This window comes from Melanotaenia boesemani, chromosome 9, assembly GCF_017639745.1.
Source record: "Melanotaenia boesemani isolate fMelBoe1 chromosome 9, fMelBoe1.pri, whole genome shotgun sequence".
NCBI classification, from domain to species: domain Eukaryota; kingdom Metazoa; phylum Chordata; class Actinopteri; order Atheriniformes; family Melanotaeniidae; genus Melanotaenia; species Melanotaenia boesemani.
Window position 1 is genome coordinate 27,459,377 of NC_055690.1, and position 27,832 is coordinate 27,487,208.

General features: G+C 38.9%; 1 protein-coding gene across 2 annotated transcripts in view; it reads left to right on the forward strand.

The window, feature by feature from the left end:
* Nucleotides 1-25,551, forward strand: part of dscamb (Down syndrome cell adhesion molecule b) — a 124,168-nt gene extending 98,617 nt beyond the window's left edge. The window contains exons 12-33 of one of the 2 annotated variants that reach the window (XM_041995433.1): nucleotides 2,938-3,134; nucleotides 3,443-3,539; nucleotides 3,764-3,892; nucleotides 4,033-4,200; nucleotides 6,310-6,380; nucleotides 6,627-6,870; nucleotides 7,795-7,941; nucleotides 8,535-8,690; nucleotides 8,798-8,931; nucleotides 9,101-9,254; nucleotides 9,466-9,583; nucleotides 9,661-9,827; nucleotides 11,357-11,455; nucleotides 12,418-12,606; nucleotides 12,827-13,117; nucleotides 14,579-14,755; nucleotides 15,372-15,402; nucleotides 15,632-15,747; nucleotides 15,829-15,993; nucleotides 18,383-18,583; nucleotides 19,023-19,325; nucleotides 24,166-25,551. In XM_041995433.1, the coding sequence (XP_041851367.1) occupies nucleotides 2,938-3,134; nucleotides 3,443-3,539; nucleotides 3,764-3,892; nucleotides 4,033-4,200; nucleotides 6,310-6,380; nucleotides 6,627-6,870; nucleotides 7,795-7,941; nucleotides 8,535-8,690; nucleotides 8,798-8,931; nucleotides 9,101-9,254; nucleotides 9,466-9,583; nucleotides 9,661-9,827; nucleotides 11,357-11,455; nucleotides 12,418-12,606; nucleotides 12,827-13,117; nucleotides 14,579-14,755; nucleotides 15,372-15,402; nucleotides 15,632-15,747; nucleotides 15,829-15,993; nucleotides 18,383-18,583; nucleotides 19,023-19,325; nucleotides 24,166-24,686 (3,875 nt within the window). In that variant the 3' untranslated portion in view covers nucleotides 24,687-25,551. The remainder of the gene's footprint in view (nucleotides 1-2,937; nucleotides 3,135-3,442; nucleotides 3,540-3,763; nucleotides 3,893-4,032; nucleotides 4,201-6,309; nucleotides 6,381-6,626; nucleotides 6,871-7,794; nucleotides 7,942-8,534; nucleotides 8,691-8,797; nucleotides 8,932-9,100; nucleotides 9,255-9,465; nucleotides 9,584-9,660; nucleotides 9,828-11,356; nucleotides 11,456-12,417; nucleotides 12,607-12,826; nucleotides 13,118-14,578; nucleotides 14,756-15,371; nucleotides 15,403-15,631; nucleotides 15,748-15,828; nucleotides 15,994-18,382; nucleotides 18,584-19,022; nucleotides 19,326-24,165) is intronic. The other variant, XM_041995434.1, reaches the window with a different exon arrangement.
* The last annotated feature ends 2,281 nt before the right edge of the window (nucleotides 25,552-27,832 follow it).

Sequence of the window (27,832 nt, forward strand, 5' to 3'; positions counted from 1 at the left end):
AATAAATGATTCACTATAATTAGAATTTCAAGTATAACAGTTGACTTCTGTTTGTCTAACCTTCCAAACACTCTTTGTATAATTAAACAGTAACACATCTTGTGGAGAGGCGTGTATGATATATATTAACACTGTTTTCTGTTGTGTAATTGTGTCACTGCCTTTAACATTGTTTTCCTGGTTGCGCGTGCGTTCTTAGTTTTGTTTTTATTTTTTATTTTTAAATTTTTTTAACAGTGTACAAATATACATTGCTAAGCCAGCATCTTAGTATTTCCAGTTATTTGTGCTTTTCTGAATGACAAGATTTTTATGTGTCCTTATGCATGCATATGTGTACATATTTGAGAAGTGCATGTGCCTGTGCGAGACAACAGTGCGGCCAGCGGACTTGTCTGCTGTGTATGAATAATCAAAGTGGTCCCTCTCATCATTAAATCATGACTGTCCTGGTAGGAGCCTGAGGAGGGAGATAGAGGGAGTGAGTGAGGGATCATAGCTAACGCTGCAGGGGTACATGCTCTCTCCTTCTCCTCCTCATGTACTATGGCTGAGATGTGTCATGAGCACAAGTGTTTTCTGCTCTCTGTGCTCGCCCACTTAGCTCCCCCAGACACAGCCACTCACAAGCACACACCCATACATATGCACACACAGTAAAACATTCCTGCTCGAAGATGTGTTATTCAGGAGGGTACAGACACTCACATTCTGACTCAGACACAGACATTGTATTGCTTCTTGGAAACAAAGACCTCCAACCACAAGTATCTGCTCTATGTAACTGCCATTACTGCTCTATTCAGGGACACAGCGTTCATCAGCATAGATGGCAAAAACCTTAAGATGAATATTTTATCTCAAAATGTGATCTTTATAATGTAAAAGCTATTCACCACTGCATCCTTTGAAAGAAAACAACAAGCTGATTATCTGTCTAAGCTGCTCCAGTCAATTATTTTAGAGAAACAATGGCCCAAATCAGAGTAAGTAACTTCTATAGTAGTAGTAAACTAACAGAAAATATATACAGACGATGAGGATTTTCCTAACTTTAAATACCTATGTTCTATCTCTCAACTCACTGTTTTAATTAAAACCCTATTACCTGCTTTTCATTAGACAGCAGATAGTTAACAGCAAGTAGAAAAGACAGCTGGGTGAGACATTCATCTCAAGTTAAGCTACAAATCAAATGAGATCCAGAGGAGACTATAACCTGGAATCGCCAGACAAATGTGAAAATGTAAATTAATTTGTGCCCTTCAAGTGATTTTTCCATTGCAAAGAGGCATATTAAAATCCTTCGAAAATACCACTGGAAGGATTTGGAGAGGATTTTAACCCATTAGAGCATCAAAACGTGGTATTGCACTAAATAACATAGCTGAAATACATCCTATTCATGTATGCTACAGCACTGTGACCATATTGGTACAGCAAGCCATTTTACAACCATATCAGAACAGCCCAAGGCCGAATTTTGAGTTTTACAGGTTTTTCCTACTGCAGCACATCAGGACCTATCGGTAAGACATAAAATACACAGGTGTTCTTTTATTTCCTGTCATATTTATAACAGCAAACACTGTTGCTTCTGTTACTGGTAACAATGCGCAGATGCATTGCTGGGCCAATATTGTAGCAAATAGCAAGCCTCACGCTAGCAACATCAGACGCAGCAGTTCAAGTAGTCATTAACTCAGTCAGTAATTTGTCAATACTGAACAAGATTGAATATAAATCTGTTTGAACATGGACAGCTACTTTAAATTATTTGCCTAACAGAAATAAAGTAAAATATGACTACATTGTTGAAATCTAATTTAATTTATGAATCTGTGAGGGGAATACTAATAGAATTATTTATATAAGCTTAACATGCTGTGTGTTTGTGACAGTCTGAAATTGTTAATTTTTGCTCATAATGCATGGCTGCTGGTTTAAAATGAAACAGCTAAATAAAGTCAGGTATTGAATCAAAAGTTTAAAGGTTTCAATTTACTTTAGGCCACATACTGTCAGAACTCACACTCGTATGGGCAGAATATTATTTAAACTGTTAAATGCATTGTAATGTATCTGATAATAACTTCAATAAGGTCCACACTGATATAGATTAATGCAGCCATTCAGTCTGCGCAAACTGCATGAGTTAATATGGCGTAATCCAATTCAGAAGCTTCCCTCTTTAGAGATCATTATGCTGTGAAGAGCACCCAAAAGTCTCAGAATGTTACAATCAGAAAAAAAATCTTCATGTAGGTAAAGAGAAAAAGAGAGAACGAAGCTGTGTGTGTGAGTGTGTGTGAGTGCAGAATGTGGGTGAGCAAGGTTCATATTCTCATTCTGCTGAACGGCACACACACATGCACACCCACACACACACACACAGGCTAGACGTGCTGCTAATGAGCCCGGTGTGTGGTTACGGCGTAGAGCCAGACCGACTCCACACTCAGACTGATGGGAGTTCATGCAGGAGTCACTGCTTTTTTCTCCATTCCTCTGCCTCATCTTCAGAAAGCAGCATGTTACCGTTCGCTGCCGTTATCAAAGCAGGCGCAGGTTCACCTGAAGGGCTCCTTTTCAATTTCTAAGTATTGGGGAAGACGTGCAGACTCAAACACGAGTTCATGAAGGTCCCTGGAGTGTTTAAACGGTTGCTATGGTTGTCACAGAATAAGAAAAATTGAGTTTTGTCAGAACAAGACAAGAAAAACATTACATGTTCTGCATTTTCCCAAAATATAATGCTTTTTTTCTTTCAATTTAGCAAAAGAAAAATCTGTCCACTTTATTATATTTTTTGATGTATTGGAGATGCTTTTCTAATGTTGCTCTACTTTTTTCACTTGCACATGTATATTACAGTAAATATCTGTGGTTATATTTACGATTCTCCTTTAATTTCTCTCATTTTTATTGCCCATCTAGTCCCAGCCATGATTACTTCCTACCCCAACACCACACTGGCCACACAGGGCGAGGAGAAGCGGATGAGCTGCATAGCTCATGGAGAGAAACCCATCATGGTGCGCTGGGAGAAAGAGGAGCGCATCATCAACCCAGAAACGAGCCGATATGTGGTCACTGTCAAAGAAGTGGCTGATGAAGTCATCTCTACACTGGTGGTCAGTGGTCAGGTTTTACTGCAAATCAAACTCATTTTTAAATATTTGGGGAGTATGCAAAGAGAAGGGAAAACACATTACAATGAGATATAAATTCAGAGAATATGTTTTAAAAATTATTTAGTAGTACAGTGTCTTGTTTGGTTTAGGTTTTCTTTGCTTTTTCACTTTACCTCAAAATAACACAGCTGTTGAAACGGGTGCACTGTGCATCTTGCCCTTTAAAACAAATCAAATAGGACTAAGACTTTGTTTAAATCAACTTTTCCCACCTGAAAACCTTGACTGTGGTCTTGTTTTGCTTGTAGATTATGCCGACTGTTCGTGATGACTCAGGATTCTTCTCTTGTCATGCCATCAACTCCTTTGGCGAAGACAGAGGCATCATTCAGCTGACAGTCCAAGGTAAGCTCTATCTTCCCTCAGACTCAGCTTAGAAAGCATCCGGTAAAGATTTCTTTTATCACTTTATTCCCTCATTTATTAATGTTTTTGCTGTACTTTGGGGCTCCCAGTCTTTATCTAGGCTCTACTGGGTAAATCACAGAGTAAAACAGATTTGTGGCTCTGCTCTACCTACTATTTAGTCCTTTTTTAAATAATTAATGGTTCTGTTTATGTCTCCACAGAACCACCTGATCCTCCAGAGGTGGAGATCCGGGAGGTTAAAGATCGGACCATTGCTCTTCGCTGGACCATGGGATTTGATGGCAACAGCCCCATCACAGGATACGATATTGAATGCAAGAACAAATCAGGTAGACACAAAGGAAAAAAAAGTAATATAACTTAGTTTCAAATAAGATCAACTGCATAGGAAACAGACATATAGAAAATAATGCACTTTTCTTAACCACTGCTAACAGTCTGCTCTCTTTTTACATTGTATTCCCTCAAGCTTCATGGTTATCAGCACAAGTAACCAAAGACGTGTCGCCACAGCTAAATCAGGCCACTATTATTGACCTCCACCCTTCTTCTACTTACAACATCCGCATGGTTGCCAAGAACATTATTGGCAATAGCAACCCCAGCAATGAGCTCACCATCACTACTGATGAAGCAGGTTAGTGAGCCTCTTGTGCGCTCATAAACTATGGAAAGTATATGCCCAGGTAAGGAAGTGCTTGCAAATGCAAAACCAGTAGAAATTCATTGAAAAAGCATCAAGTTCTTCCATTAAACACTTCAATAACCCTTTCACTTATTTTAATGAGTCATTATGATATTTAATAAATTCGCCCTCTGAGCACTGTGCCGGTAGTTATTGTCTAATAAAAATATCCTAACTTAGAGTAGATATTTGACCAGACATCAATGGATTTGTCCAATATGTTTTTTGGACTTTTATTTAAAGTTTGAACATTACTTGGGCACATTCCCACGTTCAAACATGGAAAAAATTCAAACATCACCATTTGAATTAAAAGATTACTGTCTGTGAGTGTTTCATACCACCGACTGTATAGATCAGGGGTAGCCAACGTTGGTCCTCGAGGGCACCAATCCGGCAGGTTTTCCAGATTTCCCTGCTCCAGCACACCTGACTCAAATTAAATAGATCCAACAGCCTATAAGGATCTCCACAATGACTCGTTAGTTTAAGTCAGGTGTGTTGGGGCACGAAAATCTGGAAAACCTGCCGGATTGGTGCCCTCGAGGACCAACATTGGCTACCCCTGGTATAGATGGATGCAACATAAGTAACGTAAGTAATTTGCCTTCTTATCCAGCAGAGGGCGCTGTAGTCTCAGCTTGACTGAACGAATGCCCTGGTTCAACACTCAGGAAAATAAGCTAATTTCATGTTAGCTACATTGTTACAAAAGTGGAGGACACAATTTCATCTTGAAAGGACATTAAAAAAAGAAAAAGAAAAACAGGGTTTAAAAGAATTTTAGATTTTACAGTGACAAACAAAAATAATGTTGTTTATTGTCTATTTTTAGGAGATATGCCGTACGTTACAACAACAAATCTATTCACCTCCATTTAATTAAAAACAGTACAGCTGGGCTGTTTGCCAGGACATAACCTTATGACCAGATCACCCCTGTGCCTGCCACTCTGTTGTTTCCTTCTGTATTAATTATTAAATCTTACTGCTCATCTTTAAAGCCTTGAATGGCCTTGTTCTCAAATACATCTCAGACTCACTGATGACTCCTATCCTACTAGATTACATTTTGTGATACATTTAAATTTTACTGATTTTATTAAAAGCCCTTTGTCAACTGCTCCAGCTATCTTCAAATCCCTCCTTAAACCATCCAAGGAACTTTGAGCACTTTGTAAGAAAAGTGCTACAAAAACTTATTATTATTATTATTATTATTAATATTAATATTATTTATCCCTTTAGTAAGGCAGCAGAGGCACCTTATAAGCAAGTGTTAGGTGTTCAGTGTTGACAAGATGTTAAGATGACGTGAAGACATACTCAAACTTGTTCGAAGAATTGCTTGTTTATAACTTGACTTTTGGAAAAAGCCATGTCATGTATGAAGTATCGCTCTCCAGTTCCACCCTCTTTTATCTTATTTCATTAATTCACGGTTCAGATGTAGCAACAATATTGACAAATATCGATCATAACACTGAAGAAAATAGTAGTGGATTAAATTATCTTTACTGGGATTAAACTCCACTGTCTCCAAATCTGTTTTTAAAGGTTCTCATTTGTCTGTCATTGACCTAATACTGTCATCATAAGATATTTCACTTCTTTAAAAGAAGACTTCGTCATCTTGCACATAATAGGGTTATAGTCATTTTAAAGTGAGGCTATCATCTATTATGAATTGGAAAACAAATCAAATTAGTGTTGCTCTCAACTCTATCAGTGTTCATTTGTACTCTATTCCCTATAATGAATCCCTCTTTAGCTTTTTATCACATAAATTGGCACATTCTGAGATCTATTGTTGAAATGAAGTAAGAAATGTTTCTCAGATTATTTATGGTGAACTTTGATTTAGGTTTCTTTTTAATTAATATTAAGTTAAAGTGAAATCGCCACATGGCATGAATGTAAAACAAAAAAAGAGAGCACGAAGGAAAATATTTTCTCAGCTCAACACCACCATCTAGTGGAATTTGGTGAGCTTCATTGCAGATCATCGGTCCCATTCTAAACAGACATGTAGTGATTGTAAATGATGTGTCTCATTTGCAGCTCCTGACGGGCCTCCACAGGATGTCACTCTGGAGCCCACCTCGCCACAGAGCATCAAAGTTTCTTGGAAGGTAAAGTCCAACTGTTATGTCAAATCAACATAGACACTAAAACTGACAACTATTTATGTTGTTATGGTTTGAGATAGAGATGTGGAACTGACAGTAGATGAAAATTAATGTTCATTTAAGTGTTGAGTACAATAATCTAATCTTGCTAAACTATCCAATAGGGATAATTTTTTTGGACAAAAGTAACTGCACTTCACAAACGATAGTTGTCTGACCATGTTTCCTTTGCCGACCCTTATTCTGCAGCCTCCACAGAAACACCTGCAGAACGGTGTGATCCGTGGCTACCAGGTGGGCTACAGGGAGTACAGTCCTGGTGGGAGCCACCAATTTACCATAATCAGTGTGGATACAACAGGAGACACCACAGAAAGCATAGTTTTAGACAACCTGAAGAAGTTCACTCAGTACAGTGTGGTGGTTCAGGCTGCAAACAGAGCTGGGACCGGGCCGTCTTCACAGCAGGTGGTCACCAAGACCTTGGAGGATGGTAAGAGGGGAATATATGTGGCTTTTGTTAGTTGTATGCCCATCATCTGAATAGCTTACATGTGGTTCAGACCCCTCACCCTCAGATACTAAGCCTTAATGAGCCTAAATCTATTCTTGTGAGAAGGTCTCCATCTACTGGATATTTTCTGATCTACACTTGAACGTTGCATCCATGTACTGTTCTGCTGTAACTGGATTTGTGTACAGATCTAATAATGTAAGGATTTAAATTTTATGTTTCTAAAGCCTAGTTTTACACTAAAAATAAATTTACTGATGGGTGCACATGGTGATGAGTAATTCTCTATTTTTAAAGTCATCAATATGTAGAGTGTTTTACTCAGAACAATTACATGGTGCAAATGCTTCTGCTTTTAAAATAATATGTAAGCAAAGACAATGTAGAAAGACACACCTGAAAAATTTAATCATTTTAAAATGAGGTTTCATCATTGAAGATGAGAACAATTTTCAAATACTGAAAGCCAGGGTTTGTTGAAGCCTACTCAGGAGGACTTGTTGAATTAAAATAAGGAAATAATTAGTTACATCAGTTAGTAGGAGCAGAAATATAGGAAAGCCTTAACTTTTTTGTGCTTAAGCTAAGGAGGTAGGTCACCAGTTTTGGGTAAATTGCCCTGCCCTCATTCCCAGACAAATTGACTAATAAAAGCCTTTGGATTTACCTTCTATAGCATTTATTGTCAATTGAACTTATTCAAATGCCAGTTTGGCTTTTTGGCTATAAGGGATCCCACAGGCACTGAGTGAGATAAGGTTGAGCGTCAAGCCTTGTATAAGAGGACAAAAATCATTCACATGTTTAAACAAGAAGGTCAGCACCAACATTATTTGGTGAATTACTAACATGCATCCATTAAGCTTCCAGTCCAATGCTTTTCTCCTCTCTTGTCTCTGGTAGTGCCGTCTCGGCCTCCAGAAAATGTCCTGGCAGTGGCCAAGTCTCCAGAGGTCATTTCACTCTCTTGGATGCCTCTGCCCAGAGAGGCTCTCAATGGAAACCTGCAGGGATACAGAGTCATCTACTGGGCCAACCTGCCTGATGGAGGTATTAACATTCACACACATAATATGTTTATGAGAGTATTTTAAATCAGTACGTGTAGTTACCTGATGCGCTTGTTCATTCATCCACTTGCACATTTCATGTGCTGTTTCTGCATCTACAAACTTATCTTTAGGTTTGAACTTGATTTTCAATCTGTTTTTGCCACATTACATAATGAGATAATTGTTTTCCACTTGCGATAACAGAAATACACAGATTATTTATTTTTGTTTATTCTGATAGTAATATAGGAGGAATCCAACATGCAGTCTGACTCGTCTCCATAAATAATTCAAGAGGTGCAATAACTTCAGCCATACTCATGTCAGTTCTGAGTGACAAGGTGTTAAGAGATTAGGGAGAGGAAATGAGAGCAGAAATGAATAGTAAAATCCCACAATGCCTGTTTTGTTGGGTAAAAATAATTCATTATGCAGAAAAGTTCCCATTGCTTTATCTAGACATTCTCCGTTGGTTCCCTTGGTAGAAATCCTGTTAATATTCATAAAAATCCCAGGAAGTGGTGCCATACCCTACATTGTGTACCAGCTTTGATATCAAGGCTTCTTAAAATATCTTCTCTTCTGTGTCAGAACTGGGAGAAATTAGAAATGTGACCACCAGCCAACCATCTCTGGAGCTGGATGGTTTGGAGAAGTACACCAACTACAGCATTCAGGTCTTAGCGTTCACAAATGCAGGAGATGGCGTCCGCAGTGAACAGATCTACGTTCGCACCAAAGAGGATGGTAAAAGAAGCATTACCACACATCACAAGTTAATGTTTTGTTGATATTTTATTGCTGCTAGATGATGCGTTACACATTAGTGGTGCTGCTTTGTCTTTTTTCCAAAGTTCCTGGTCCCCCAGCAGGAGTTAAGGCCGCCGCCTCTAGCAGCTCGGATGTATTTGTCTCCTGGCTCCCTCCACTCAAACTCAATGGCATCATCCGGAAATACATTGTCTTCTGCTCTAACCTGCATCCAATGGTAATAGCATTTGTATACCACAAGATTTCTGTGATCTTTTTTTTATACTTTCCTTCTATTGTGTCAAAGCCATCCAGCAGATGTGACTCTGTATATGAATATACTGAAAAAGAAAAACATTGCTGCTGCACAGTGATACATTAATCTTTTCCTTCTTCATGGTTTACAGGTGATGAGTGAGTTTGAGGCATCTCCAGATGCATATTTCTACAGGATCCCAAACTTGGCTCGAAACAGACAGTACAGTATCTGGGTGGTGGCTGTGACAGCAGCAGGTCATGGCAACAACAGTGAAAAGATCACAGTGGAGCCTCTGGCCAAAGGTATAACATCCTCTAAACAGGCTTCATCACCTTCTCAGTCATTTTATGATGTATACAGTGAACCTGGGTGTTTCTTTTAATAGATTAGATAGTTTCCCAGCGCAAGTTCTTAATAAAGATTCATCTTGAAGGGAAAAAAGTTGGTGTCTTACTTTGATGTTTTACTTTAGATTCAACACAGTGCTGATTTCTGTGTTTGTCCTGCACTCAGCTCCAGCCAGGATCCTGACATTCAATGGCACAGTCACCACTCCTTGGATGAAGGACATCGTTTTACCATGCAAAGCTGTTGGTGACCCCTTTCCCACCATCAAGTGGCTCAAGGGAAAGTAGGTCATTCAGTCATTTATTGCAAAGCAGGAAGTAAACAAAACGACCAGGGATTCATAACTTTATCTTTTTCCAGCACCAATGGGACACCTACACCTGTTGTGGTAGATGGTCGCCGTAGTGTCCATGGTAATGGCAGCTTCATCATTCGTACAGTGAAAGCAGAGGATTCTGGGAATTACAGCTGTGTGGCAAGCAACAACTGGGGGTCAGACGAGATCACACTCAACCTACAAGTCCAAGGCAAGTCGTCATAGCAACAAATATTAGTACAAAATAGCTGGAACTGAAATCTTGGGTAAAACAAATGCAAAGGTACAAATAAACCAGTTTGTCTATGAAGGAATATTTTTTTTTGTTTTCTAATGGAGACATTTGGCATAGATTACAGCTGCACAAACATGTCTGATCCCAATCAACTTTCATTAAAAAATAACCCTTTTCAGAACAATGAGCATTTTGTTAAATCCAGCATATTTATGGTAATAGAATGTATATTGATCAATATCTGCTGTCACCTTCAAATAAATGATTAAAATGTATTTTAAATTATTGAACTATGCCACGTTAAACTGATCATGTATAATTCAGTTTTGATTTTCAGAAAAATGTTTTTATTGCTATTTTTAAGGCTACAAGAGTGAATGATTTTCTTTATTTGTTGCTGTTATTATTAGTGGGGAGATATATTTAATGAGAATGACAGCTAAGCATAAAGGAGCAATTTGCTCTTTGATTAACCTCTCTAGTCTCTTAAAGCTTTTAAATGTATTAATATTGTCAATCCGTTTATACTTATAGTTACTGTGTGAGATGACTGAATAAGCTAACTAGTGATATTGCCTGTAACCCAACAAAAATATACTTCTTTATGTTCTACCTCCATACCAAAAGAATCCATTGAGTTAGAAATGGGAACTTGTCTTTAGCCATCATATCTTGATGGACAAAAGTAAAAAAAAAAAAAAAAGACAAACAAAACAGAAAAACTAAGAAAGCAAAAACAAAAATCAAACAAATAGGGGGAAAAATGAAAAGGGAAGAATACAGCTAACTAATCATTTGAAGATCGCTACAGCAGCATTGCCTACGGTTTTGTTCAGGAGTACAGATAAATTTTCAGAAAAATTACCTCCTGTGGTCTTTTCTTAAGCGCCTTTCCTTTACCCTGTTGGCAAACTTCAGTGTGGTCAAGGACAAGTGGTACAAGTTTCTAAGTACTGAAGAAATGACAGCAGAGCAGCCATAATCCAACTCCACAGTCCTGAGTCTACAGCAGAACAAGAAATCAGAATACATTCGGTACTTTGTCGGATACATTCTTATCACATAGTTTTGTGAAAGTTAAATGAAACAATATAGTTTGTAATTCAGAAAAGAAAGAAAAAAGCTACAAATTTAAATATATTGTTATCGCAGGCAATTCAAACTCACCTTCTTGTCCTAGGTAATCCCAGTTAGCACAACTGGATTAAAATGAATTGATCATTGCTTTGACTATTGTGCCAGCAATAGATTATCTCCCTCCCTTTCATGAAAGATGGTCCATTTTTCCTATCCTAATGGAGGTAATAAAAGAGACACTGTTCATTTTCTTTTCTTATAGGGAATGTGACCAGTTTTTTCATGGTTGCTACTGAAACACTGCCAGGGTCATTTCACTCAGTTAGCAAAAGCAACTGATTGAGCAGACACTGGACATTGACACATAAGGCAGTATCACACAAACACCACCCATGTAATGACCTTTTGCTGCATCCCGCTGTTCACAGTCCCTCCTGACCAGCCACGCCTCACTGTTACCAAGACTACCACCACATCAATCACGTTGTCGTGGATACCTGGAGACAACGGCGGAAGCTCCATCAGAGGTGAGATTGTCACACTTGCCCACTGACAAACAAAATGCACATGAAAATAAATTAAACTGTTTGAGTGCAGCTGAATGTAATAAACACGCCCACAAATTAGCTTCAGCCACATCGATATTAAAGAACAATCACCTCCTGTCAGCTATTTGCGATGGGTAATGTCACCTCATCCTCCGCTGCTGTTCTTGTGCTTGAGTCTCATTATCTGCTGGTACAGCACAATTCTCTAGCCTAACAGCTAGATTAAAAAGCAGCAGGGAAGATTAGGTCCGTTTAAGGGAAAGATTAAAGCCTTCCATCTTAGAGAAAGTGCAATCACAGTGAGACTATTTGCAGTGATTTATCATCGATCCTAATCAAGCAACTCCTGTCTTCGGACCATAGAGGCTGTCTACAATATCTTCTCTGTGATATTTGTTTTGCTTCTCTGCTCAAAGCATCATACATCACCAAAATACACACACCTAGGCTGAACATTGTCTATTTGTAGCTTGGCTCGCAGCATCCTCCAGGGATGGCAGTTATGGTCGGTTGGCCACCCTGTCCTCAGCCTGTCACCACCACACTTTTCAATGAATTATTTAGGTTTTATTCTCAGCAGAGTTTGTTAAGTTCAGGTAAAAAGTTTAATCTGTTTTTCACACATTTACAACTAATAGGTCCATATTCTTATCCCCCCCAAATCATCTTTCAGGTACAGGAGAAGCCTAATAGTTTGTATCTAAGCAACGTTTTGGATTTTGAGACCAAGAAAACTTATGTCAGCATACTTGAAGCAACTATAGATTCCAATGAATTGCAGCTTCACAGAGACACAAATCTGCTTATATTTAGTCATGTAATTCCTCCCCAGTCTTCCTGCAACAGAGTCAAATACTCATCAAAAGTATTTGTAATTTATCCTGACTTTTGTTTGTCCATGCTTTCCTTCACGCATACATTGATGATTTCCTTCCTCTCAGGTTACATCCTGCAGTACTCCGAGGACAACAGTGAGCAATGGGGCAGTTTTCCCATCAGCCCCAGTGAGCGATCATACCGACTAGAGAACCTCAAATGTGGTACATGGTACAAATTCACCTTGACTGCCCAAAATGCAGTGGGGCCAGGACGCATCAGTGAGATCATCGAAGCTAAGACTCATGGAAAAGGTAAGGAGGATCTCTGAAGGGTTCATTTACTTCATTTTGGAATTTTGAGTCTCAAATGTTGCTCACATACCAACAGTAAATCACAGCTTTTGCTAAGGACCTTATAAATAAAATTATTGAAGTGATTGAAAAACAAATAAAGATAAATCTTTTATAAAACATAAAACACAAGACTTAAAAGCTCTGAATATTAAAGTTATGCTATCCATCCTATTCTCAGAACCCCAGTTTGCCAAAGAACATGAACTCTTCACCAGCATCAACTCCACCAGGGCCAGGCTCAACCTGGCTGGCTGGAACAATGGCGGCTGTCCAATCACCTCCTTCATACTGGAGTACCGAGCTGTGGACTCTGCTACATGGACCACAGCCCAGCGCACGTCGCTAACCAAGAGCTACATCCTGTACGACTTGCAGGAGGCGACCTGGTATGAACTCCAGATGAAGGTTACCAACAGCGCTGGCTCAGCAGAGAAGAGGATCACCTTCGCTACACTAAACGCTGATGGAAGTGAGTAAACAACCCACAAAAGCCATTAGTTTAAAACTTAAGTTTAAGAGCTTGTCAAAAATTAAAAACAGCTAATTCCCACAAGGGAGACATTTGCATATACCCCACAGGTTAAGATGGCAAAGGTTATAAGGAAGCTTTTACTCATCCATGTAATGTTAATGATAAACAGCATCAACAAAGTATCAATGTTTTATTGGCCAGACATTGAGACAACATAATACAATAACCAGTTATCTTGATCCATTTATTTCTAAAGAGCTTTAACACCAGCCACATCTGCACATATCTAAGGTAGATAAAATAAAATAAAATAAAAATAAAAGTAGTAAAATACATCAGTTCAAACTCAGACAATAAAAACTAAATAAAAATCAATTAAAAACCAAATAAGATTGAATCTCAAGTTGGAATGAAGGCCAATGAGTAGAAGTGAGTTTTAAGACGGACTTTAAAAATAGACAGTGAGGGAGCCTGTCGAATGGGAAAAGGTAGGTTTTTCCACAATTGAGGCACACTGATAGAAAAGGTCCTGTCCCTTCTGAGCTTCTGTTTAGAGCTACAGACAACCAGGAGCAGCAGATCAGCTGACCTGAGGGATCGACACGGAGTTTAGTGGTGGAGAAGTTCAGACAAGTAATCTGAGGCAAGACCATTAAAAACTTTAAAAGCAAACATAAGGATTTTTAAATGTACTCTAAAGTGCACAGCCAGGACAAAGGTTATGTGCTCTATTTTTCGGGTTCCTGTTAAAACTCTTGCAGCATCATCTGAACTAGCTGCAGATGATGTGTGACTAAGGATTGAGTTACTCCAGTTTCATACTTGTCCTCCCATCGAGTAAGTAACCAGGATCAAGTCCTGCTGAAGAGACTTATTTCTAAAAATCTAAAATTGCTGAATAAAGTGAATATCACTTAAAATTTTGGCTGCATTATACAATCAGCTCACCCTTGTCCCAGATGGGATCTGATTGGTTGCAGCACAGCTCAAAAAACCTGAATTTATAACATTAATAAAATCAATAAATGTAGTTCATATAGATCTAGCAATAGTTTTATAAAGCCCATATATTACTTTAAGCTCCAGGAATGTTAAGCTTTCTAAATGCATATAAAAGGCATACATATAGAAAATAAGTAATCAAAGTTTCATTTCTAAGAATCTTTTTTGCTTTATAATCTGCGATTATGTTACACGAAGCATAATCCTTCTCTAGTCGCTGTATGCAGGAAAAGATCAACGTTGGTATTTTGTGTTTAGGATTAGTACTTGGTGTTGCAAAGGAAAAGCAAATGGATTACAAAAGCAGCAATGAACAATAAAAATGTAGAAAATGGTGTGGTGTTTGATGTTTAGAAAAATAAAATGAAGTGTAGCGACAACAGTCTAAATGAGTATGTAGTGTTGTTTTAGCTTTGAGTACTCAGGAAATGTCTAAATCTGTCCATTTCCTCCAAGGTACCATCCCTCCCCTACTGAAAACAGGAGATCCCATCTCGGACAACATGTCAGGCAGCGGAGGTCTGAAGATGGTGGTGACCATCACCTCTGTTCTGGTGGTAGCTGTGCTGGTTTTTATTATGCTAATGGTGCTAAAGAGGAGAAGGAGGGAACAGAGGCTCAAGAGACTTAGAGGTGAGTTACAAATGAAAATGTGTTGTTAGATTTAGTATAATTTCTTATTATCTGTCTAACAAAAAGTAGAAGATCCATTTAGCCTACTGTAAATGGAGTGACTTGTACTTATATAGCGCTTTTCCAGTCAGATTGACCACTCAAAGCGCTTTACACTACTAATCACATTCACCCATTCACCCATTCACACACACACCCTGGCACATCGGGAGGCAACGTGGGGTTAAGTGTCTTGCCCAAGGACACTTTGGCATGTAGTCAGTGAAAGCTTGGAATCGATCCGCCTACCTACCTTCCGGTCGAAAGACGACTGCTCTTCCTCCTGAGCTACAGCCGCCCAGTTAAACATATCTTTGCGCAAACATACTTGACAGCACACCGATAAGCACGTAACTGGCAGTGAAGCAGACAGTTCTGATCAAAAGTAAAAAAAACAAGACTAGTGGTTTTACCCTTAAAAAAAGAGTTTATTCACTGTCTGTGTGTATGCTCTACAATACTTCAACACACTTGGCTTTTTTTAAGAGGAGTTGTCAGTGCTTGTAGAGTATTTGCACTGCTTATCAGCTACGGCAGGACTTTTATGGCATTAACTCCCTCTTTGCTGACTTCACAGATGCCAAAAGCCTGGCAGAAATGCTGATGAGGTATGTACTCTTAATTTTAATTTGTGCACGCTCTTTTCCTTTTAGCCTAAACATAAATCACAGTGCAGCCAAGAGTTACAGCCCCTGTCAGTAAAAATCAAATATACTGCATTCATGCCTTCCTTGTTTTTTTTTTTTCTTTTTTCTTTTATGCTTTCATACAGCTACTTATCAATTGAAGAGGAACTGAATTAGCATCTCATGATTTTTTTCGATTTTATCTCTTCAGTAAGAACACACGGACGCCAGACACAGTGAACAAACAGCAGCAGACATTAAGAATGCACATCGACATCCCCAGAGCCCAGCTCCTGATTGAGGAGAGGGACACCATGGAGACAATCGGTAGGATGCTCTCATTGAAACCTATGCTTGTCAGTCACTGTATGCACTACAAGGCTTCCCCTTACGTTCTCTCTCTTTTAGATGACAGATCAACTGTCCTGTTGACAGACAATGACTTTGGGGAGACCAATAAGCAGAAGTCTTCCACAGTGACCCACACAGTCCACTACCAGTCTCTCTCCCAGGCCACTGGGCCGCTGGTGGATGTGTCCGATGCTAGGCCTGGAACCAGTGAGTCCCACCACCGTCAGTGCTCAACATTTATTTCCTTTCCTACTAACACTGTTACTAGTCCTGCGTTACTAACAATAACTGAACTGTTTTGTGGATGAAATGATTATTTTGCTCTCTTTGCTTTGCAGCTTTATATTTTTCAGATTTCACTTAAAGATAAATTTGCCTCAGCAACACAAAATGCTCATACAGGTGATAGCATTCCATTAAAGTATCCGAATTATATACAATGCAAAGCACTCATTTTATTTGAGCTGCCATTGGCCTTCATACAGTATGCAGCAAGGCTTAGAGGGGTGACGTTACATTGCCAGCCGTGCTGCAGAGCTGCCACTGGGTTACTGGTGTTTAAGCTCCACTGAAGCCGAACTGATGAAGAGTCTCCCTGTTTCTTTATAACATTTTTCAGCTGATGGTGCGCTCTAAATGGGCAGTTAGACCTGGACACTCCTAGTGATGTACTTGAATGGTTTTGTTCAGACAGAAGGTAACACCATTAATTGTGTCTTGAAATTGTTTAGTACAGAATGACCCACAGTTTGGGTCAGTGCTACTTAAATAGCTAAAACTCACAATTAAACTGCATAAACTGAGGCAAATTATATGCTCAGTAATTTGCCAATTATTACCAGAAAGAAACATCTGATCTGTTTTCATTGATTTTATTAAAACATATTTGTTTTTACAAACACAGACACAAGCCCAACATTCATCACAGTGGAATGAGCATGCAAATGGTCACGTGACTGGTTCATTTAACCTGAGCACTGTGGCGTGAACTCAAATTGCTCACTCAGCCTTTTTTCTCCTCACCGCTGGCCAAAAACTTCCATCATTTCATCCATCCATCCCTGCTGATTGAATTACTGTTTGAGCCACTACAAATACCAGCCCCATTTTTCTCTACAGTACTAAAGTTCATGCCTTTTCTGAAGGGTCCCATTGTAGTTTCATTTATCAGTGGAAATCCAGAGGCTCCATCTGCCTCTGGGTTAGGCTGAAAATGATGCTAATATGTTTTTTAGATACACCCACTGGCCATCATGTTATGACCACCTGTGAAAAGAGTCCACGTCAGATAGCCTAAAAAGCTCTGACTACTCAGGAATGAATATTAAACAAGATTTTAGTCTCCTAGAGGAGTGGTTCCCAAACTACTTTCCTTGAGGACCCCCTTCATGCAAGTACTAAAAAGCCATAAATACTGTTTTCTGTCATTTGATGAAGCCAACATAAAGCCTTATTTTTTTCATCATTATTTTATAGGGAAAAATCACCTGCTCTGTGGTGTTTTATTAGCTAAATGTTGCTGGAAAAATCAAGATTACCAGGATTGATATGAAGTGCTTCACTACTGTAGCTCCACCTGCTCACTGAGCTCACTTAATTCCAGTACATGGAAGAAAATGGCATTTATTTATTTATTTATTTATTTGTTTGTTTGTTTGTTTATTTAAGCAAAGGATATATGTGTTAAAATATTGTATAACATATTCATTTTGGAATCTGGTTTAAAAAGTTTGGGTTTTCAGGCTCCCGAAACACCAGTTCCATGTGAACAAAATGATTTTAAAAAATCTTGAGTTGACACACTTTAACTTGTCTCTGTGTGGACATGTTTTTTTTTTTTTTTTGTTTGTTTTGTTTAGTTTTTTTTGTTTTTTTTTACAATGGCCCTAAATGGTCAAAGCCTTGGGGACCCCTTGTGCTGTTTGGGGGATCCCTTTGGGGGGTCCTTGGGCCCAGGTTGGGAACCACTGGCTTAGAGCATTCTTGACTGTGGTGTGGACACTTTGATAATTGGCCTTGCTTCCTACAGATGTCTTGAGATCTTATCAGATTCGAGAATTTTGAGGCCAGTTATTAGGAAACCCGGATGCAGACATTTCCAGCAGCATTTTGCATTAGAACAAGATGAGCAGCGCGACTCACCTTTTTACTGTCAGTGGTTTTTGTGTCAAGGCTTAGCAGTGTATATTTGGAGTCTGACAGACTACAATCAGTGTTGGGTGAATGTCTTCAATTGATGGTGAGGAAGTTTGTGTCTATTGAAAAGTAGACTGTGGTTGCTGAAGGTAAATGTGTTAATGCAATCTCTGTAAAATGATAAAATAAATGTTATTTTTCCGTGGTGACAGAGAAATTTGGAAATTAATTGTTTTGCTCTATCAGTAAACTATAATATTAGGTATACTGTGGAGGAGCCTTCATAACGCCTTCATAAGTAAAAGTATCAAGCACCATGCTAAGGTTAAGTTGTGCCTTACATGTGCAGAATATATCAATTTATTAACCCAGGAGCTGGAATATGTCAACAAACTCAAGTATAGCATTCTGTCAGATAAATTAAACTTCAATAAACAGAAAAAATGAACCATTTTTTCCCTGCTGTCATTACCAGATCCCACTGCCAGACGCACTGCCAAAGCTGGTCCTGCCGCAGCACGGGGTCGCTACGCCAGCCAGTGGACTCTAAACCGGCCGCATCCCACCAGCTCCTCACACACCTTGACCACTGACTGGAGACTCCCCACACCACGTGCCACTGGATCTGTTGACAAAGAAAGTGACAGCTACAGCGTCAGTCCCTCACAAGATACAGGTAGAGCTAGGCGGAGGTGATGATCACAACTCTATCCCTGATCAACGTGAACTCACACTCACTGTTTTTTGTTTTTGTGTTTTTTAATTTATCAAGGTTAAAAGTTTGGGGAATGTGATAGAAATCATGTTGATTTGATTTGGGGAGATAGTTCGATGTGAAGGCAGTCAGCATGGCTCTCATGTTGGAGACTTTGCAATCCAAAACATTTAGTCTCTTGTTTTTGGAAGTGTAACTTCAGGGCTTACTGTTGGCTGAGATTTTCTGGGTATGAATCCAACATAAACACCCACACACTTTGCCTTTATTTATCCCAAACTTTCTTTTTTACTTCTGTCACAGTACAGCACAAAAAACCCCATAAACACAGCAAATTTCCTAAACTAAAACACACACACTCCTCCAAAATTAAACCTGTGTGTAACTATGTAATCAACAGATCGTGCACGGAGCAGTATGGTATCAACAGAGAGTGCATCCTCCACCTATGAGGAGTTGGCCAGAGCCTATGAGCATGCCAAGATGGAAGAGCAGCTTCGCCACGCCAAGTTCACCATCACCGAGTGCTTCATCTCTGACACCTCATCTGAACAGATGACTGCAGGGACCAACGATTACACCGACAGCCTGACCTCCAGCACGCCGTCTGAGTCGGGCATTTGCCGTTTTACCGCTTCCCCGCCCAAACCTCAGGATGTCAGCAGGGTCATGAACATGGCCGTGCCCAAGGCGCACAGACCTGGTGAGGAAGTGGGAGTTAACCCCATCCAGGATAAACACAACTTATTTTCTTTTTCCAAGGGTCTATAAATAATAGCAACAATATTTTAGCTTTTCTACATTTTTCCACATGAAATTTTTTTTGTATCCTTTCAGAGTGAGAAAAATCTTAAAATCTAAACACAAACACACAGATCATTTAGCTCTGCCACTATTACTGGTGTCACTCACATTTAAAAACAAATGTACACTTTCATAAATAGGTTGTTTTTTATTTTAATTAATGTACCAATAATTTAATTTAATAAAAAAAAAGTAAAAGAAAAAGAGGGAGTCCGATTACAAAAAATCGAAATACTTTAAGGAGCTTTCAGAACTAGCAAAACATGTTTATTCAGTGTCTTTATACTTATTGTATTATTTGTTATTTATTTGTTTGTTTACTTTAGTTTTTTTTTTAACATTTTCTAAATAGTGAAATAAAGATTTCAGATTTAAAACTTTATACTATTAGCTAGTATTAGCCTTTCTGTACATTTGCTGTCAGGTTGTCTTACCTTACATGACCCTCTGCTCCTCGTGGCAACAGATCAGTTACAAGATCTAGCCGAGTCCACAGACAGACTGCTGACCACACAATGCACAGACATCCCAACAGAAAGACACCTTTCTCCCTGACACATGTACACAGCTCAGCTATCATCCTTTCTGGTGTCATGTTCTTGTGTGTCTGGGGCCTCTTATAATTAGCAATGTTGGAGGTGTCCTGTCTGAAGAGCAGAAATATAGAGCTACGTGCACACACAACAGCGAGCAGTCCTCGACTCCTCAGTTTAAGCAAGTGAGAGTAGAGGCCATCAGATCTGCTTCTTAAGTTTCAGGCCTCATTATGTTTTGAAGGTTTGTGCACCCGATGGCAGACTCATATCACCCGTCCACCAGAGAGAGAGGGCATCTAAAGGCTATCTGTCAACCTGAGTTGAAGCTATTGTCACTCAGGACAAAACAGCACTTTGCTGCCACAGCGAAGACCTTTCAGTGTAATACCAGACTCTTGCACTTTCAGGCTGGTGTGGCAGCGTTGAGTGCCAAGACCTCAGTGTCTGTTACATTGGAGGTTGCTACAATGCTAACTTGTGTGGTCTCTACTGTGTGGTGTCAACTATGTGTAATGAGATGTGTTAGAATATTGAACAAATGCAGGGTCATTTGTGTTTCTTTTTTTTTTTTTTTTTTTTAGTTTAGTGAGTCAAAAAAGTGTATCATCACAGTATAAGCATTTCCATCTTTATTAGCTGTGCCAAATGATATGCATTTCAGCTGACTGCAGTCACAGGATTGTAAGGTGATAAAAATGTGGTTTTCTACAAGGCATAAAGGAACAGTTTGATAGCTTGTACTTATTTTAATTGCAGGGTTTAAAGATTAACCAGCTTCAAGTGTATACACACTGATACTTGACTGAATATTTAAAATGTAGCCATAAATATGGCCAAAAATTTAGTAATTTTCCCCCCAAAGTCCTAAAAGTAGATGGAGATGTTGCCAATAATTCTTTGACACAAGTGAGCTATACTTCATGATGTTATGGACATTAAAGGAAGACATTTAACTTAATGTATGAAGACTTAGTTGCCACTAAGATTATTTTGTTCTTTTCACTTTCAGCAGATACACTTGAGCAACTTCTTATGAATAAGAGTACAAACACGTTATCATCTATAAAAATTAAATAGCTGCCTCTAGTTTCCACAACACTGATATTGCAGTTTGCCATCTGGAATAGAAGAAAGCTCAACCACCTGCTGTCAGTTTATTCATGATAAAGCTGCCTACTTAGTTTGAGGAGACAACGGGTCCAAAATTCCTATTTGTAACTTAAGAGCCACAAAACGGTATGGGAAATTAAGTCTCCAAATTTGACAGTTTTCTGCTCTGTACCTGTTAACATCTGCTTACAAACATACTTCAGATTTTTTTTTGTGTGTGTGTGTCTTTGTGTAACTGGACAATATTTGGTTTACAAATGCAATTTTATGTGTACTCACCCAAATCTGAAACTCTGTCAAATTTATTTGGCAACGCTTCATTTGCAGCTATGACCTCTGGAATCATTTGTAAAAAAAAAAAAAAAAAAGTGTAATCAGTGTAATTTGATCTCAGATTTAGTTCATGAGATGCATCAGAGGTTTACGTTTATGTCCACCTGCTGCTGAAGAAATCTAATATGCACAGTTTATCTTTACAGACCGATATCCCCTTATTTGTAAGGTTCTAGAGAATGCTCATCTTGAATAGTTCATATAATTTATTGAGGATATCAGTATTTTTTATAACTTCCAATCTGGTTTTAGGTCATTATGTAGTACAGTTACAGCACCTGTCATGGTGAACAGTAACCTATTGCTCAGTGCAGATCATTTTGGTTCATGTAAATTTAGGCTCCTGATACAGTCACAACATCCTCCTGGATTATTTAGAGACTGAGAATACTTTAGGGTGTAATTTGTAGCTTGCACCGCCTGAACTGTAGATGTCTCATACATTGCTGGTAAGTAATACGGCTGAACTCTCTTGGTAAACAGCTTACATCCCACTGTTCAGTAACTGAGGTGTGTGGATGCTCCCTCATTGTAACATATCCAGGCGCTTTGGAAAGCTCAGTCAGCTTCTACTACATGAAAAAAGACCATCCTGCTGGCATCACATCATAACAGATGTTTAAAATTGCCAAAAGTTCCTGCAGCAGAACATCCAAACCAGCATTAAAAGTCAGTGTTATTACTAAAAACCAAAACATATTCACAAAAATGTATTAAAACCCAGACCCAGTGGGGAGGCCAGTGTGCCTGACAATGAGTGGGCGATACAGCTTCAGCTCCATATTTGTCTCTGTAATATCAGAGTGACCAGTGCACAGTTTCCAGCACAACAGAAGCAGCAGTCATATTCTTGCCAATATGTTGTATGAAATGGAAAATATAGAAATCTATTCAGTTTTATTCTGAGCTAATGATGCATCAGATGTTTACACAGATTAATCGTTTGGCAGAGAGTTGCTGTTGTTTTGTGGTTGTACATAGTGTCTCATTACTGGGCAATCTGCAATTTACTAACTGAAGAACTTTCAAACCACATTTCTAATGAGCTCCCTCAGAAACACTTAAATCTATATTTAATTCAATAAGCACTCCAGGCCATTTATCATGTTTGCTGGCACTAATAGGGCTTATTATAAAACACTGCAAATGATTCATTCTCCCTGTGAACCCAGAAATCCATTCCCGAAGGTCACATATTGGACTGAATCTGTACCGGAGGCCTTGTCTGTTGCCTGCATTAGTGTGGAGTAACTTGCAGAGAATGTGACTGTGCACATATAGGATACTTAAATGTGTGCATGCGTGGGTGGTGTATGTGTGTGTCAGCGTGTGTGGGAGGGATAACGTGCCGAAGAGTGTTTTTAGTAATGAACGGTTTCCCTGGAAATGTGTGTTAATCTCTGGTTCTCAGAAAGGCAGCTTTTTCAGTGCATCAAGGTGCATCGGTCCACCACATCTGAAAACCCAACATCCATTTACCCAATTTGCTTTGTTAAATATTTCAGCCTATCAATGGATGGGATGCAGCAGCATTAAAGTCGTCCCCTGTCACTCATCTGACACTTCAGAAATTTACTTAACAGCTAAAAAAAAGTAAAACTACATCAAGATCCATCACTAAGTTAAAACATTAAATCTTACCGCTTCATATTGCAACAGGTTTGAACCTGATCTTGTTTCTTGTTCTTGTATATTATATATATATATATATATATATATATATATATATACACACAATATTTATTATAGTTATTTATTTTTTCTGCTATAAGAAACATGCCAGCTAAAGATCATGTAAAGATCATAGTCAATCATAGTTATCATTTAGCTACAACTACTGTAATAAAATGATTGGATAATATCATTTTTAGCTTCCTCTTTCTTTACATTTTGGAAGTTATTCCTAATTCTGGCCATTGAATCAGATCAGTTGACAAATGAAAGTATGCAAATCGTAGTCAAAGAAAGGCCTGAGGTTAGTGGGTTTAAATATGTATTTTTGGCTTTCTCTAAAATGTAAACTAAGCGGAATAATACAAATATAAGTTGCTGGAGATTAATTGGGACCTGCTGGGAGCACAAAGTGCACCCATAATGTGGATTTCAGAGACCTGCTACGGTGTGTCGGAGGGCAAAAAGACTCTTGAATATTAATACTAATAACACAGATCGAACTGATTTCATCTCAACACTCACGTCACACTTCATATCAACCTGAGTTACTTACAGTTTTCATTTTAACTGATCTAAAATGGTCTAAAATGACAGAGTTCAGTCTTTAAAGTGGGCATGTCACCGTTTAAATCAGTCAAGATTACAAAAAAAATGCAATAAACAAACAGCAGCATTATCATGTGGGCAGCTGACATTAGAACTGGGCAAATAAATCAGTATCTTTCCATTAAAAAAAAAGTGACTTGACCATAAATAAATGAAAAATTAGGCTTTTAGGAATGAAACCAAACAGCTTTATCCTCCAAATCTATTTGCTGCAACTCTTCAGAAGATTGTCTCTATACTGCCAGCCTTGTTCTCAGATGCAGAATCCAAATAAGTAAGTAAATAAATAATGACCTGTAAAGCAACAATGGTCAAAGCCATCTTGGTATCAGACTAATTTGTGAGCATCTTGATCCTTTAAATCCAAAAGTTAAGAGACCAATGAGGACCAATGAGGACCAGTGTTAGGAGACCAACGTGTCATGATTTTGTGGCGCAATCTAACTAATCTTAATTTCTCACCTGTGTGTTCCTTCACAGGAGGAGAGTTGGTCCACTTGCCTCCCTACCTCCGCATGGACTTCCTGTTGAACCGCGGCGTGCCTCTGCCAGCCCGAGGAGGAGGGGTCAGCAGTAGTAGTGGTAGCAGCAGTGGAGGAGGAAGTGGAGGAGCTGGAGGAGCTGCAGGAGCAAGCGGAAGTGGTGCTGGTGCTACAGGGGAAATAAGAGGAGGTGGAGGAGCCATGGGACAAACCTGCCTTGAACCCCAGAGAAGCCGTACCCTGAAGAGGCCACCTCCCATGGAGCCAACCCCCATGGAAGTGCCCTCTCCTAGGGAGGTGCAACAATGGCAACCAGGAACTGCCTCCACCCTCCCACACAGGGATGTCCGGGAGAGGGGAGAGGCTCGAGGAGAGGTCCGAGGCGAGGTCCCCTCCTCGGGAGATCTAGCCCAAGCACAGGCTGCCAAGCTCAGCACCTCCCAGGAGTCACTGCTGGACTCCAGAGGACACCTGAAACAAAGCAACAACCCTTATGCCAAGTCTTACACTCTGGTATAACACTGGGATACAACAGACTGCTACAGACAAAAGGACAACTGCGGACACAATGAAAGAGGGAGGACAGGAGACAGACGACAGGCACGGGATGGACAGTTTTCCACAACAGAAATTGTTGTATATAGAGCCGTTTCTGACATGCATCTGAAATGGATGCTTTTCTTTGAGTCTGTCTTTCTTTCTTTCACTCTTTTCTTTCTTTCCTGTCTTGCTCTTCTCTGTTGCTTTCACACTTTTCATTCTCTCACACCTCGCTCTTCTGATGAATTTTCTCTCACAGTTTTATTTTCTACTTGAGTATTCTTTTATTCTAAAATGACAAAAATATGAGGATTGCCAAAATGATTTATTTAAAAATTGAGAAAGAGAAAAAATACTATTGAATTTATATCAAGGACAATTATAGTCATTATTATTATTACTATTATTATTGTATAAAAACATAAAACATATAAAAAATAAGAAGGGAACGGGAGGAGGACTCTGGAGCACTCTGCAGGAGAACATTGCTTTCTTAATTTATTTTTGTTTCATTGTTGCAGTGTGATGAAATCTGTGATTTGGAAACCGATGGGGTTTTTAACATTATGAAGAGCCAATAGAGGAGAGGAGGAGTGATGCCGGAAACAACCGCCAATGCTGAACAATCGTAATGTTTTTCAACCTTTCTGATGACTGCATGGCGACTGATCAAATGACAATTAATAGCAATGGCTGGAAATCCAAAAAAAAAAAAAAAAGAAAAAAAGAGAGAATTTTTTTTGTCACATTAAGAAATTATACAATGTGAATATATATAAAGAGATCACTTTTATTTGTGGATATTATGGGGGAAATGATTTGGTTAATAAAGTCCTTAGTCATGTTTGCACACATTTGAGTTTGATTTATACAGACTGACCAAAATTCTTCATTTTATTGTCTCTTTTCCTTTTCACATTTCTTTCTGTTATTTTTGTCGCATGTTAAGTTCCCAGACCACCAGATTTAATGCTTTAAATGTTTGCACATCACTATTTATCACCTCCATTGATTTCTGAGCCATCATTGGTCAAAATGATCATGTTGAGGTATGCCTAACGTTTTTTTTTTTTTTTTTTTTTTAAGAAATGTTTATGACCCATACCGCATTCAAGAGTATATACAACTATGATTTGGCATCTAATAAAAGGCTGTTTTAAGTTACAGCCATGCCTATATAGTCTGATCAGGCCACTTGAGAGGATCAATCACAGTGGAGTGGGATGTTTTTGGAGAAGAGTAGTAAGAAATTTGTAAATATTCCGATGCAAATAGCATTGTTTTGTTTCATTGGGTTTTTAACGTCGCCAGCCAGTTTGATTAATTGTAAATTAAGAACTTATTTTACTGGTATGTGTCTGTGCATCCCAAAATTTTTTGCTTGCTTTCCTTGAAGAGAAATTGGTATCAGTGCAGTCAGTCTTCTTCTGGCATAGATCTATTGCCATGACTCAATGTTTGAATGGGAGTTTGAGGGCTTGGAGAGGTTTCTTAGCCGATTCTAGTATAGAAGTTATCGGATCATCAAATGTTAAACCCAAAATCTGCTGGAGTCACTTTTCCTGATTGGGGTCACAATCCCTGAGGATCCTATTACCACTGAGGCCACTTTGGACTTCACCTTCCACTTCTGCCCTAGTTGCTCCCTCACCCAGTCGTTCTTATTCTAGTTCTTCATTCTTATCTTCTTCCAACAGAGACTTTTTTGTATTCAGTTATCTTAACATATGGTACTCCACAGTGGCAAAGACTGCTTTTTAGAGGACTATTTGGAAGGATCTACTTTCATCCTAGGTAATGGTAACAAGAGCACATACAAACTGAGAAATACGTAGATAATTAAAAAAAAAACTCACATTTGCTGATTATTCTTAAGTAGGGATTGTCAGTGAATTACACTGAGCAAAGGATTAGTAGGAAAAAGACTTCTCTCATGGCCAAGTTTACACCAGTAGGACACACTGTGGTGTGGACATCTTGACAAAAACAAAAACATGACCAAACATATTTATACTGATGCTGTGCCTTGGTTTTGATCAACAGATGGCACTGTGCAGTCACTGAATCAGGTCCATTTTTAAATAGAAAGTGTGTGGACCTTGAGGAGGTGAAAGGGATGGTTCAGCACCAAAATTATTTGTGACAAATATCAAGGGCAACCTAGTATTCAATTCCAGCATGTGCCTGCCATTTGCACTCGCACACCACCTTGAACATAGTGAATTATTCATGCCAGAGCTGACGCGTGGACCCAGATCAGATTTACACTGTCATGCTGATCCCAACGGTGCCTGAGAATTTGGATGAGACAGCAGGAAGCAGGAAAAGATTGCATACACAGACGCAAACACAGAGAAATAAACATAACCAGGATCACCTTTAAGGAAACTGACAGCACATTAAACTTTTTGCTCTTTAGTAGGAAATATTAATGATAAAATGACATTTTATTTAACTGTAGATAAAGTGTGCAAGCGATGAGACTTAAATTTCTGCTGCATGCTTAAAATGTAGCTGCCAGTTTGTTGATCCACCTAAAAACTTAAAGCACTAATTTAATCCACCAAGAAAATGGTGGCAGTAGAAAAAAATATACTGTGGGTGACAATAATTGCACTTTTCTTTTTTGTTATATATCTCCGGACTCCTCTAACTTGTGTGTGGTAGTGTATAATGGAGATAGATTGGCCATCTGTGCACTGTGAATACTTTTTGGCTGTTCACTTGCCCTAAGACGAGGCAGCACGATTGGAGTGTTAATGTGTGACTTGGCTCCTGGCTGCAGGCCATTATCACAGCTCCCTCTGCTCTCAGCAGCTAGAAAGTCTGAGTTAAGGGAATGGGATGAGGGGCCCTCATAGCTGAGTTTCTTCTGAGGTTCTCAAACATTTTCTCTTTAATTATCAACTTTTCTGTCGTCAGATGAACTCAAACGCACCTTTATCCACAACCAGCCTTAGTTTCAAAATAAGCATTTGAGCTGACAAAGATGACTGTTATCAGTATTATAATAATATAACAGCTGCTTGTTTTTCAATTAGGCAACATGAAATGAGTCGCATTTCCTGAAATGAAAGTTAAAGCAACAACATGAATGTTAATGAGGATAACAAATACTGTTACTT